The following is a 12,501-nucleotide window of genomic DNA, read 5'->3' as shown; positions in this document are numbered from 1 at the left end:
TGCCTAGGGACCCTTCTATATACATCTGGCCACCAACCATCTGACAGATGTTGCCATAAATTATAAAATAACTTTCCCAGGGCTCTCCTCTTCCTTTAGTTCCTTCCCCCATTATCTATTCAAATTCACATGGATTGTTCCTGCCAAAAGAACCGGAAGAAGCTCTAAGTTTATTTGAATGGAAATGCAAAAACATTTCTGGAAAAAAGGTCATAGACGAAAATGGCAAGTATCATCTCTCTCTCTCTTTCTCTCTCTCTCTCTCTCTCTCTCTCTCTCTCTCTCACACACACACACACACACACACACACCAGTGCTTCCTATGTCAATAAATTCTCTTGATTTCCTGAATAACAAGTAACCCTTCCATATCACAACTGGACTGAGCCCTGTCAACCCAATTTCAAGGTCTGATTAGGCCTCTGAAGAAAGACTGGATATATAAATAAGACCATGGAAAGGGTGTATCTCTATCATTTCCCATCAGCCATGGTTGGCCTTTGGGGGCAGGGCAATTCCTGGGCCTTGATCTATACTCAAAGAAATGGACTGAAGGCCATAGCTGGCAATCAAGAAGATTCTGACTACACTAGATCTCCGTTTGGGTTCTCAAGGAAAAATTCTCTTGATTTCCTGAATAACAAGTAACCCTTCCATATCACAACTGGACTGAGCCCTGTCAACCCAATTTCAAGGTCTGATTAGGCCTCTGAAGAAAGACTGGATATATAAATAAGGCCATGGAAAGGGTGTATCTCTATCATTTCCCATCAGCCATGGTTGGCCTTTGGGGGCAGGGCAATTCCTGGGCCTTGATCTATACTCAAAGAAATGGACTGAAGGCCATAGCTGGCAATCAAGAAGATTCTGACTACACTAGATCTCCGTTTGGGTTCTCAAGGAACAAGAAATATATCTCTCCTATGAGACTATGTAATGTTTTTTACTTAGGGCAGAATGAAGCATGTTAGCTACAAAAAAAAAAATCTTGTTTGAGCAATATTTGATGATGCTCTAGATCCAATAGATTAATCAAACATATGCCATTCTGCCAGCATACAAAAGAATGTTTTATGAGTTGAAATTGTTGTGTTTTACTTTCTCTGATTCAAGAAGACCATCCAGTAAACAGTATTATTTCTAAGCTGAGGATGTACCTAACACAAGGATAAATGGGTAGCTTTTGGTTAAAAGTGTGTGTACATGGATGACATGGCCGTTGGGAGCTGATGGAAGGATGAACTACTGTCTTAAAAGCACCCAAACCAAGTTGAAAATTAGACGACACTGTGGACAGGCAGTACAGGCTTGCTGTGTTCAGTCCTGGGCCGCTGCTACAGGAAATCCAGATTTATCCAGGAGGGAAGTTGTTGCTAGGCAACTGGGAGAATGTGGATTTGAAGTATGTTTGTTGCAACCTGACAGTTGTTAAGCATCAGATGAAAAGAGAGGAAGCCGGGCTTCAGTGGTGAGGGGGCAACCAGGAGGGGACACCCTGAGTACCAGGAAATGCGTCATGAATGGAGAATTCAGACTAAATCACTTGGATTGGGGGAAATGCCAAACTGTCTCTACCAGGAGAGGTCACAGAGACATGTCGTCTCCCAGGACTGAAGGGGACAGAGCATCTGGATGAGAGGGTGGGCTCTGGAGTATGTGAACAGACAAGTGATGGGACTTTCTTTGGCTCAAAAGAAACTAGGCCTTTTTTTTCTCTGCTGTGACTTCAGTCTTGATATTTGTGGTTGATGAAAGCAGAACAGCGTTTGGAATCTAGGGGCAGCCAAAAGGTCAATGCATGAGACAGAACTCATGCTAGTCTGAGAGGTCTGAGAAAGAAGAACATCCCACCTAAGTGTTTGAGAAGAACATTTCCGGGAGTGTAGCAATGACAAGGGAACAATGGGGCCTCTGCCAAGCGGCTGCGTTCTTGCTTTGGTAAAAGCAAAAATGCTTTTTGTTTCCAAGTGCTTTTCCATCTCTTCTCTAATGTGAATTTCTGCTATCATCTTCTGAGACAGGTAGCGTAGCTCTTGCTAACTTGATTTTACAGAAGGGGAGTGTAGCAAGTAAAGCAAGTAAGCAAGGGTCACTTAAATGACAGCATGTTAGAGGCCAACCCAGAGCCAGAACCCAGTGTCCTGACCACCAGGTTTCTGTATGCTCCAGCAGGCTGCCCAGCTGGTCTTCTCACCTTTGGGTCCCACGCTCACAGGAAGAAACTGATTACTTCATAAGTGGAGTTAAGGGAGAATCTGTGGCTATCCTGAGCGAGGCACTTTAGGAAAGAGCATATATTAATGGTAGGCGGGAAAGAGATTTTAATACAAAAGTTCTTAGCTGGGGCCTGGCTTCAGAGGCTCCATGAGCCCCTATACTTTGTTTGTTTGTGTGAACTTATATTTCTTTAGAGAAAAGGTTTAGAGCTGTTATCAGATTCTCAAAGGTAATCCTAATTCATAAAAAGGTGAAGAAGTACTGTTCTGACAAACTATCAGAGACGAAATCCTTCTCAAAACCAGTTTATGCTGGAGAGAACCCCATCCACAGAACATTGGTTGTCAACCTTTTATCAGCTAAATAAAGGCCAAGACCCAGGAACCATTATGGAAACAGCAGCCTTCACAGGGGTCTTTTCGTGTCTGAAGTCATTTTCATTTTGCTTCTCCATATTTTTTCTTTTTCAATTCATAAAAACAACACCTAATCTATCATGAAATAAGCTGTGGCCTCCTGTGTGTCTGGAGCCCAGAAGAGATCAAAGCAGGCCAATGACAATCAGGCCCACATGCCTAAGGCCCATTTAATATATATTAATATTTCTCTTTCCTATTTCCTTTTTATTTCTTCTTCACTGAAATTCATTTGCACAAGGAAGATTTTGATTAAAACAGACACAAAGTTTCATAGATATAAGCAGAATAAATACTGATGCTCTATATCAAATATACTTGTTGTGGGCTTCATAATTTTCAAAAAAACCTATCTTTTTTTTTTTTAAAGATTTTACTTATTTGACAGACAGAGATCACAAGTAGGCAGAGAGGCAGGCAGAGAGAGAGGAGGAAGCAGGCTCCATCCAGATCATGACCTGAGCCGAAGGCAGAGGCCCCAACCCACTGAGCCACCCAGGCGTCCCAAAAAACCTATCTTCTGACTTAATTTTATTTTCCACTCAACAGCCCTGCTGCCCCCACCGCCACCCCTCACCTCACACTGCTGGCACTGGGTATCACTCCTTTCCTTCTTCCCTTTCAAAACCCTCACACAGAAGTGGGAGAAAGTTGACAACCCAAAGATTCAGAATCAGAAGGGAGAGGAGATCATGAGGTTAAGCCATTAATGGGACCTCATTATAAATTCCTGGAGATGTGGGGCTTTTCCAGAGAATTATGACATGGCAATATTGTCCGAAAATTGAAATGGTTCAGTTGAATTTAACAAACTGCAATGAAAGATCCTGGAGAAGAGAAACCATGGCCAGCTCACCCTGGGCAGCAAGCAGTCCACCCACATTTATTCCGCAATTTAGGGAGCAGAGCCAAGAACAAAGCAGGACATTGAAAGTCACATGTAGTCAGCACCCCCAAGACTGGGTCCTGTGGCCCCTCCCAAATCAATGTTCAGCCACCCTACCGTCAAAGAGACACAGATGAAATGAAATCCGAAAAGTAAAAACTGCGACAGAACAGTGGTTGAGTGAAGAAAACTGAATCATGCCACACTGGAAGCGAAGGGGGGAAACGGGGGTCCAAAATGCCGGTGAGGCCAAATTTCCTCTATCAACATCCACTGAGAAGGGGGAAGGGAGGGAAACTCAGATTTCCCAGCAGTGTGGCAGGTCTTGGCACAGCCTCCGTTCCCCTGCCGAACTTCCACAAATAAACATTCAGAGCAGAAGGGACAGATTTGCTTCTCAGCAAGATTTCAAAGCTGTGCTCCAGAGTCAGAGAGAAAACAGGAAGGACCGCAGAGGGAAGAGGGGGAGGGGGAGGGGCCTTCGTGCCCTGGGCCAAATCAGATGGGAAACGTCCCAACCCCTCACCCGAAACTGACATACCATTTTTACGAGGTGTGAAATGTTTCAGGTAATGTGGGCTGGCATGATACATGATACCGATACTGGGGTGGGGGGGGTGGGGGGGCGCCGCCGGTTTTCCAGCTGGGGGCGTCAAGTCTGAGGGGACCACAGGTGGAGGCAAGCTCAGCCACCACGCCGACCAAGAGTGCCTACAGCTCCTTAGAGAAAAAGCCGAGCACCTGACAGCCCACCTAGATACCCCCGCGCCCCCACCCCCGCATCCAGTGCGCGTGCGCGCCTGTGTGCCTGTGCGCATGCCCCAGCAGGCACGTGCGTTGGGTGTGCGTGAGTGTATGTATGGGGACTGGTGGGGTGGAGTGAGGCCACGGGGACTGTGCTGGGATTATTTGAGGATGAGAACACTGGCTTCTGATCTCCATGGGTCCGAGGGAAAACACAGCTGGCCCCAGGTGGTGTTAACAGCCAAACCCTCCTCTGGGATCCCCTAAGCTCCAGGGCCAGGTCTGGAGGTTGCACTCCCACCCACCTGGGACCCAGCTCCTTCCACAGCGGGACCTAGGGCCATCACCCCAGCTTACTGACATTGCCCCTCTTTGTTAATGAGCACTGCCTTGGCATTTAATAAAACCTTATTTGCACACTGGTATACATGCATATGAGAAACAAACAGTCCAGGAGAACAGAAGGCACTGCATTCCGCGGTACTGGAGCTACGAGTGGCTGCCCGCCAACCAGCTGCAATAACAGTCTAGTCCAGAGAGGCCCCCGCCCCTGGCCTCTAAGCTGCCGCTGCTTCCCCGATGTCCCTCTCAATGTCCCTCTCCCAGGGTCTGAGGATCTTCCGTGAGCCTTTCTGTGTGCCTCAGGGTTGTTCTGAAAATGCGGGTAAGATGGATACAGGAGTGATAAAAGCAAAAATCCTGTCTTCATGCCTGCAGTTTCTCTTGGGTTTCCTTATTAGTAATTTTTATTAAAAAAAATGTTTAGCCACTCTGTCCACTTGTCAAATGAAGAAGCACATTTCAAGGGCACCGGAATGGGTGGCCGTCTTCTTTGCTTGTGCTCCATGGATTCTGTCTTGGTCTGGTCTTTCCCCACAGAGATGAGCCGGAGCAAAAAGAGGGTAGGTAGCAGTAGTCCTGCTGGGTTTTCCCTTCCAGGCTATCTCTGGGGCTACACACTACCTTTGTTAAGAGAATGGCAGGGAGGATGGGTCCACAGCACCTTGGTCTCATGGGTGATCAAATGAAAGTGCTTTGAGGTCTTGGTGGCATTTGGGATATTATTATTTTGCTCAATATACGGAAACTGAGACTGTAAATCAACCTCCTATGTTCTAGATCAGTGATTCTCAACCTGGGAACCAAACTCCTATGTTCTAGGTCAGTGAATCCAACCTGGCTGGACATTAGAATGATCTGGGAAGCTTTTAAAAACACTAAAAGCAGGGTGCCTGGGTGGCTCAGTGGGTTAAGCCTCTGCCTTCTGCTCAGGTCTTGATCCCAGGGTCCTGGGATCAAGCCCCACATCGGGCTCTCTGCTCAGCAGGAAGCCAGCTTCCTCCTCTCTCTCTGCCTGCCTCTCTGCCTACTTGTGATCTCTGTCTGTCAAATAAATAAATAAAATCTTAAAAACAAACAAAAAAACCAACAACAACACTAAAGGCCCATGGAATCAAAATCTCTGGGGTTGGGGGACAGGCATTGGTAGTTTTTAAAAGCTCTTTAGGTGGTTCCGTGTGCGGCCAGGCTGGGAACCACTGCTCCAGCACCCAAACGTTATCGGTGTTTGGTGTTTCTAACACCAACTGCTATGACATGGCCTTTTTGCTTTTCTCAAGCTAAGAGTTCAGTGAAGGTGGTAGGGTCATGGTTGGAGCCTCAGCTTCAGCACAGTGCCTGGCCCCTTGAAGGTACCTGGGTCAGGTTTGAAGGCATGCACTCATGAACAGTGAGCAAGCACATGGGCTGTGTCTCAGGTCAGTAAGGGCCACCAGCCGAAGTTCTCTGGTTCCTGAACTCTAGCAATTGTAGAAGGAAAGATTTTCTGGTCTTTCTTCTGTGATAAGCATTTTGAAGCCAGTGATCTGAGCTTGGTTCCAGCCCCTCATGGAAAGTTTTACCCAGGTCTCCCTTGATCCTGCTACAGCCGGAACTGTCTTCCCGGTATGGCCGGCTATACTCCAAGGCTACATTTTCTGGCACCAGCCGCTGAGGCACTTTAAAAAGAGATGCATAACTCTGCCTTTTTTCTATTGCCCAGGGGATTGCACGACCCTGGGTGCCCAGGGACATTAACACCTCTGCAAACACAGGTACTGGTCCCTGGCTTTGCTGCTGTTCAGCAGCCCAGCATAAAGGACCTTTATTACCTTACTCACACTTATGATTCTGAAAACAAACCAAGCAGTACGTATAAAATTGACTTCCTTTTGGAATTTTAGACAGAGACGTTTGAACCACAGGCCTTTTTATTCTCCCTGCATCTGGGGTCCTGGGCTCTCACGGGTGATGGCTTAGGTAAGTACTAACCCCTCTTGCCATGCTGGAGACCCACCCTGATGAACTGGGAACGGTGTGGAGGAATGTTCCAAGGGCAAGTCACATTTTGAAAGGAATCAAGTGTGGACTCTGCCAGAAACTGAGGGCTCTTGTTTTATTTTTGTTGTTGTTTTTAAAAGCCTTCAACTTTCTTTTTAAGATGAGCTGAGAGTGGGTTTTCTGGGACTTGAGAGAGCAACCATAAAAAGGCAAAACACAAATTCCTGAACCAAGTTCTCATGATTGGCATACCCTATAACAGTTTCAGAAATTAAAATGGCACAAGAAAAAAAAATTGGATCCTAGAAACATTTTATAATTATAGAAACAATATGTATATTTTTACATATGTCATTTTCTCTGAAGAATTTTAGTTTTGAGCGTTTCTGAAAACATGGCCTACAATGACCTCCATTGGAACCACCTAAGGTTAACAGGGCAGATGCTGGGCCCAGCCCAGACCTTCTGAATCAGTCTCCAGAGATGGCAATTTGGAATTTGCATCTTTTACCAGCTTCTCTCGTGATGCTCAGACACTCGAAGCGAAAGAACTGCTATTGTTCACCTCCTTTTTATAATTCCTTCTCATCCTTCTAGCAAAAGAGGAAGTATTATCAGGTCCCAAGAAGTGTATCTAGGATGCAGTTCTAGAACACGGGGTTGAACTAGATGAGGGCGTTCCAACTTTTTGAAACTATGGAATTTTCTGTTATTCTTTTCTACCGGAAACAGCAACCTCTGTGGTCAAGACCAGACCCAGAGTGTGACGCTCTGATGTATTGAAATTTATTTAATGATTGCATCTATTTTTTTTTTTCATGTATCTTTTCCTGCCATTCTATAAAGTATTGTATTTGTTACATAGATGAGCGATGGGGCCAGCAAAGGTCAACTGTCTTAGAAAATAGTAGGACAGGAAGTCACATCAGGACTCCTCCTTCCCACACCGCTAGAGGTGGTAGAGAGGATTTATCCCACACTGGGAAGGACTCAGACCTGCCACAACTGCATAACTAATGGTGAACCTAAAGTGACTCCTGGGTGCCTGGGCTGCTGCTCTAAAAATAGTATCGGTAAAGATTCTTTGGGTCTTTGGAGCCTGGAGCTTCCTCAAGAACTGTCTTGAACAACAGGCTCATGCCCTCCTGACCGTCAATTCACGAGTCCCCGATGACCTGCCACCAGATCACCCTGCACCCAAGAATCACCTTCTAAGGGATCAGCAGCTAAATACCTCCCTTACCACACGGAAGAGCTTGAAGAAGTCCACGTTGGCATACAGAGTGTCTTCTACCCACTGCAGGGTGCCCTGGGAGAGGGAGCACATGGCGTCACGCACTGTCTGTGCCCCATGGCGCTGGCTAAAGATTATGAAGCGTCTCAGGAGAGTCTCGCTGCAGGCGATGTCCTTCAGCATCAGGTCTGGGACTCCGTGAGCAAACTGCAGGGAGGAGAAGCAACACTGGAAACCTTCCTGGGTAGGAGAATCCCAGCTACCCCAAAGATGGCCACGTCCTAACCCATAGATGCTGTGAAAGCATTATGTTGGAGGGCAAGGGGAATTCAGATTGTAGATGAAATTGAGGGTTCGAATAAGCCAACTTGAAGATAAAGAGGTTATTTTGGATTATCTAGGTGGGCCCAATGTGATCACAAGGGTTTTTGTTTTGTTTTGTTTTGTTTTGTTTGTTTTAAAGCTGGTGGAAGAGGAAGTAAGAAGAAAAAAATGTCAAAGTAATGTGACATGAGAAAGACTTGATTGGCCACTGTGGGACTTGAAGATGAAAGGAAGCCACCAGCCAAAGAGCCTGGAGAGTCTCTGGAAACTGGAAATGGATTTCCCTCTGGATCCCCCAGGAAGAAATGAAACTCTGCCAACACCAGGACTTTCAGACCTCCAATCTCCAGAACCATAGAGAATACATTTGTGTTGTTTGAAGCCACTAAGTTTGTGGTGGTTTCTTGCAGCAGTCATAGCAAATTAACACACTCCCAAGCCTCATTTCATCAGAAAGGCACTTAAATATGAGCCTTCTTTCTTAGCATAATGCTAAGGTACCAACAGGACCTTTTCTCCTGAAGCTAAGGACAGGTAGTGGCTAGAATGGATTTAGAGTGATGGCAAATGACCAGGGCCCATTCTCCTTTCTCAACAGATTTAACCAATAAAAATCCTGGATACCCAGTTAAATCTAAATTTCAGATAAACAGTGAACAGCTTTTAGTACAGGTATGTCCCAAATAGGGTCCAAATTAGACATACTTATGCTAAAAATTATTCATTTATCTGAAATGCAAACCAAAGTGGGTATCCTGTATTTATTGGGTCACACCCAACTGCTGGCTAGCACAACCTCTAGCTCCTATGGAGCTCAAGGACAATCACCCTTGGACTGAATCACAGTCCCTATGATGGCCTCAGAGACCAAGGAGGCCACAACCCTAGCTAGAGATCCTTGGCCACCTAGTATAGTAACTGGCCTCCTAGAGTCTTGGACTCCCAACCCCTAAGTACCATGAACAGGTTCATGGCCTTCCCTGGCCTCTGTAGTCTCCCCAGGGCTTCTGATGACACAGTTCTCAGGGTGATCCGATGACCCCAACCCTACCTCCCACTAAATGAGGTCATGGCTGACACTGGGTTGGTGTGGACTCCATCAATCTCAGGGGACTGTAACCAAGCTCACGTTCCAACAGAGCTTTCCTGTTTTACCCACACATTGCTTCACAGCCCCAACCCTAATCTTGGCGTCTAAAACATTCTGAGGTGGAGGGAATCAATGAGCTCACTTTGTCCAAACCTCGAATATTCTAAGGGAGAAAAGTGATGGAGGAGAAATTACACAGCAGGCTAGTGGGAAAGCTGGAACATCATGAAGGTCCCAGCTCCTTCCTTCACAAAGTGACTCATTCATTCAATGCCCATTCATTGAGTCCCTTTCTGCAAGGACTAGAACAGTTACGGGGGATACAGAGAATAAGGTGAGTTTTCTGCTCTCCAAGCTGCTTACCGGCTGGCTGGACATGCAGGCATTTAAAGAGTGGTAAGTGCTAAATTGAACGTAGTGAAACCAGAGCACAGAAGAGGGAGTGTTAAGAACAGCCAGTGTTTTTCAGTGTTTCCTGTGTGCCAGGCACCGTTTTTGTGCTTTACATATATTAATTATTTTTGACCCCCCATAACAATCATAGGCACTTTTGCTGTTCCCAGTTTATAAATGAGGACACAGAGGCACAGAGTGGTTGTTTAACTTGCTCGAGGTCACACAGTTAACTGCGTGGCCTTGCTGAGATTTGAACCCAGAGCTTGTGCTTCATCACTACCCGTTAGCTCTTTGCTGAGTAGGGAAGTGGGAGTGGGCAAAACAAAGAAGGGAGGGTTTATGAATGATTTCACCAGGGAGGCAACACTTGAGCTGGGCCTTGAAGCAAGTCCAGGAGTTTCAAGGCTGGGCTTGGGGGGTGGAGTGAGTGATGAGCCAAACAACGATTCCACTCTCATCATCTAACAATTTCCTAGATGGGGAGAGGGGGATCTCCGGTACCAGGCAGAGAGGACCCCGGAGAGGCACGCAGTCCTGATGAAGAACAAAATCCCATGTTTGCTGAGACTAAGCAGAGAGCTGTAAGCGCCATGTGGCTATTTAAGTTTAATCAACATTAAATAATATTTAAAATTCAGTTCCTCAGCTACTGTGGCTAACAGTAGAACCACTATGGAAATGGCTAACTGCCGGGCTTGATAACGGTGAGCCCCCTCCATCGTGGAGGAAAACGGTGGTGGACGGTGCTGGTAAGGAGTGGCACAACTGGATGGAGGCCTGAGACAGAGATGGGGAAGCAGGTGTAGCTGGCGACCATGCTGAGAAGCAGGGAGGGCATAGGGCCCAGAGGAGCTGGGACAACAGGACCAGCCTCTTCCAGCAGCAGGAGCTCTGTGCTTCCTCTTAAGCTCTGACATTTGCTAATCAGGGAAGCACCAGCTAATCAGAGGGAGCAACCCTACACAATAGCAAAATCCAGTGACACTGGCCCCTTCCCCCCACATGAAAGGCTCAGCTCTGATGCCAACAGCACAGCAACTGAGACCCAAATGTCCCGTCAGTGAGGAGCTGGAAAGAAATTTCCCCTAAATTCCTGCCCTTATCTCATCTCCCTTTTATTACCAACTGGAAGTCATCACAGGCATTTCCAGGACTTGAGTTTTATGAGCTAAGAGAAAGCAAAGCGGAGAATGAGCTGTGGATGCTGGCCCACCAGTCCCCCGCCCTGCCCCCACCCAGGTGGGCGTGGGAGGGAGAGTGGAGCAGGGCAGCCAGGTCTGAGTTCAAGCGCCTGGGCAGTGCAGGTCCTGCTCTCCAAAGGCTCTGACACATTGTCTCAGGGCTGACCCTCAGTTCCCCTCATGTGGTTTCAGGGGAAACCTCACAGTCTAAGAAGCCAGAAAAGCAGGTATGGGTTTCTTCACCACGCTGCAGGGGACCAGCCCGAAAACCCCTTTGGACAGAGCCAGCCCTGCCCAGGCGTCTGGGGTACCCCCTCCCTCCTCTGGGTGCAGACTTTTATCTCAGTACTGACACAGGCCCTGAAATTCTCTGTTTATGTCTCAGTCTCCCCTGGAGTCTGGAGGAGGTGCAGACCTGGCCAGGAGAGGCGGGAGGGGTGTCTGCTCTACTGGGCCCCTGCTTATCTTGCATTCTCACTTTGTTCATCAAGCCAGAAACCCGCATGCCCAGGAGGCTGGGCAGGAGCCCCTGAGGCCCAGAACTCCCACAGATGGGGAAAGTCATGTATTAGGGGTTTTAAAAACACTCTGAATACATATAGGAGATTATGAAATGCATGAGATTATGAAATGCATGGGGGGCATGGGTCAGAGAGTGCAGTGGGGACAGAAGAAGGAGCTTGCCTGGCACTGAGAAGAAAACCTGCAGGCAATCAGAGGTCTGTAGCCAGGGGAAGATCAGCTCCGTGCACTCACACACTGTGCATGCGCAGCCCATTTCTCACCTGAGAACTCTCTTCTCCCAGCGCTTCCCACCCACCGCTGCCTTCTGCTTAGGCAGGTGGGTTCAGATACCATCTCAGCAGGAAGGCCTTCCCTGACCATCTCATTTCAGTCTGCCTCCATCCCATGCCTCCTAGACCCTCCCCAACACCCAGCTCTGCCAGATTTTCCTCTCAGCACCTATCTTGACCCGGAAATGCTCCATATGTATCTTTGCTTATTTGAGGATCACCTGCTGTCCCCGCAGGACTATAAGCTCCCAGAGTGAAGGGTTTGCCTATGTTGTTCACACTGTATTTTAGTACCTAGGATGTCCCTGAATATTTGATAAATATGTGAGTAAACCTCAGTTTCCTCAGTTCTAAGAGGATTCTGAGCCACGTGTTCTCCGAGGTTCTTTCCAGTTATACAAATCTGAGTTGTTTGAAGTGCTGCCAGGATGGGTTGCTTCATAATCCTATGCCAGGAAGGCTCGTTATTTCAACTGACCCCCCCCCCCCAGGTATTTTTCTGAATATTTGGAACAAATCATGGATTTTGAACATGAAACAAGAAGGAAAAATAATGCAAGGTCTCCCCTGTTTTTTCTCAGGCTCAGGGCTCACCCCTCCCCTCCAGGGGCCAGTGATCTCCACCTACCTGTTCTGGACGAACTTGGGAGTTGACCAGAAGGTAGACAACTGAGTCAGACAGGCCAATGTTTCTCGTGAGAAATAGTGTCAGTGTTTCTTCATCTTTTAGGACATCCCGAATTCGTATCCCTCTTCCTGTATATGAATGAAAGAACAGGGTGTCAAATGGGGAATAAGTCAAAAAAGGGAGAACACGTAGAACATGTTGGAAGCATTTCTAATCAGCTTTCAGCAGAAGGTTCTGTTCTTCGGTTCCAAGGCAGCTTGGAAGTCAGGACA

At 47.1% G+C, this 12,501-nt stretch overlaps 1 protein-coding gene across 1 annotated transcript in view; it reads right to left on the bottom strand.

Moving 5' to 3' along the window:
• Nucleotides 1-12,501, bottom strand: part of ABCA4 (ATP binding cassette subfamily A member 4) — a 124,396-nt gene that overhangs the window by 96,215 nt on the left and 15,680 nt on the right. Inside the window, exons 5-6 of the mRNA XM_032302587.1 lie at nucleotides 12,230-12,357; nucleotides 7,826-8,023 (exon numbers count right to left, since the gene is read on the bottom strand). Of these exons, the coding sequence (XP_032158478.1) occupies nucleotides 7,826-8,023; nucleotides 12,230-12,357 (326 nt within the window). The remainder of the gene's footprint in view (nucleotides 1-7,825; nucleotides 8,024-12,229; nucleotides 12,358-12,501) is intronic.

The sequence above is a fragment of the Mustela erminea genome, chromosome 10 (genome assembly GCF_009829155.1).
Source record: "Mustela erminea isolate mMusErm1 chromosome 10, mMusErm1.Pri, whole genome shotgun sequence".
Classification (NCBI taxonomy): Eukaryota; Metazoa; Chordata; class Mammalia; order Carnivora; family Mustelidae; genus Mustela; species Mustela erminea.
The sequence above is the reverse complement of the archived record's forward strand: the minus strand, read 5'-3'. Positions and strand labels throughout refer to the sequence as shown.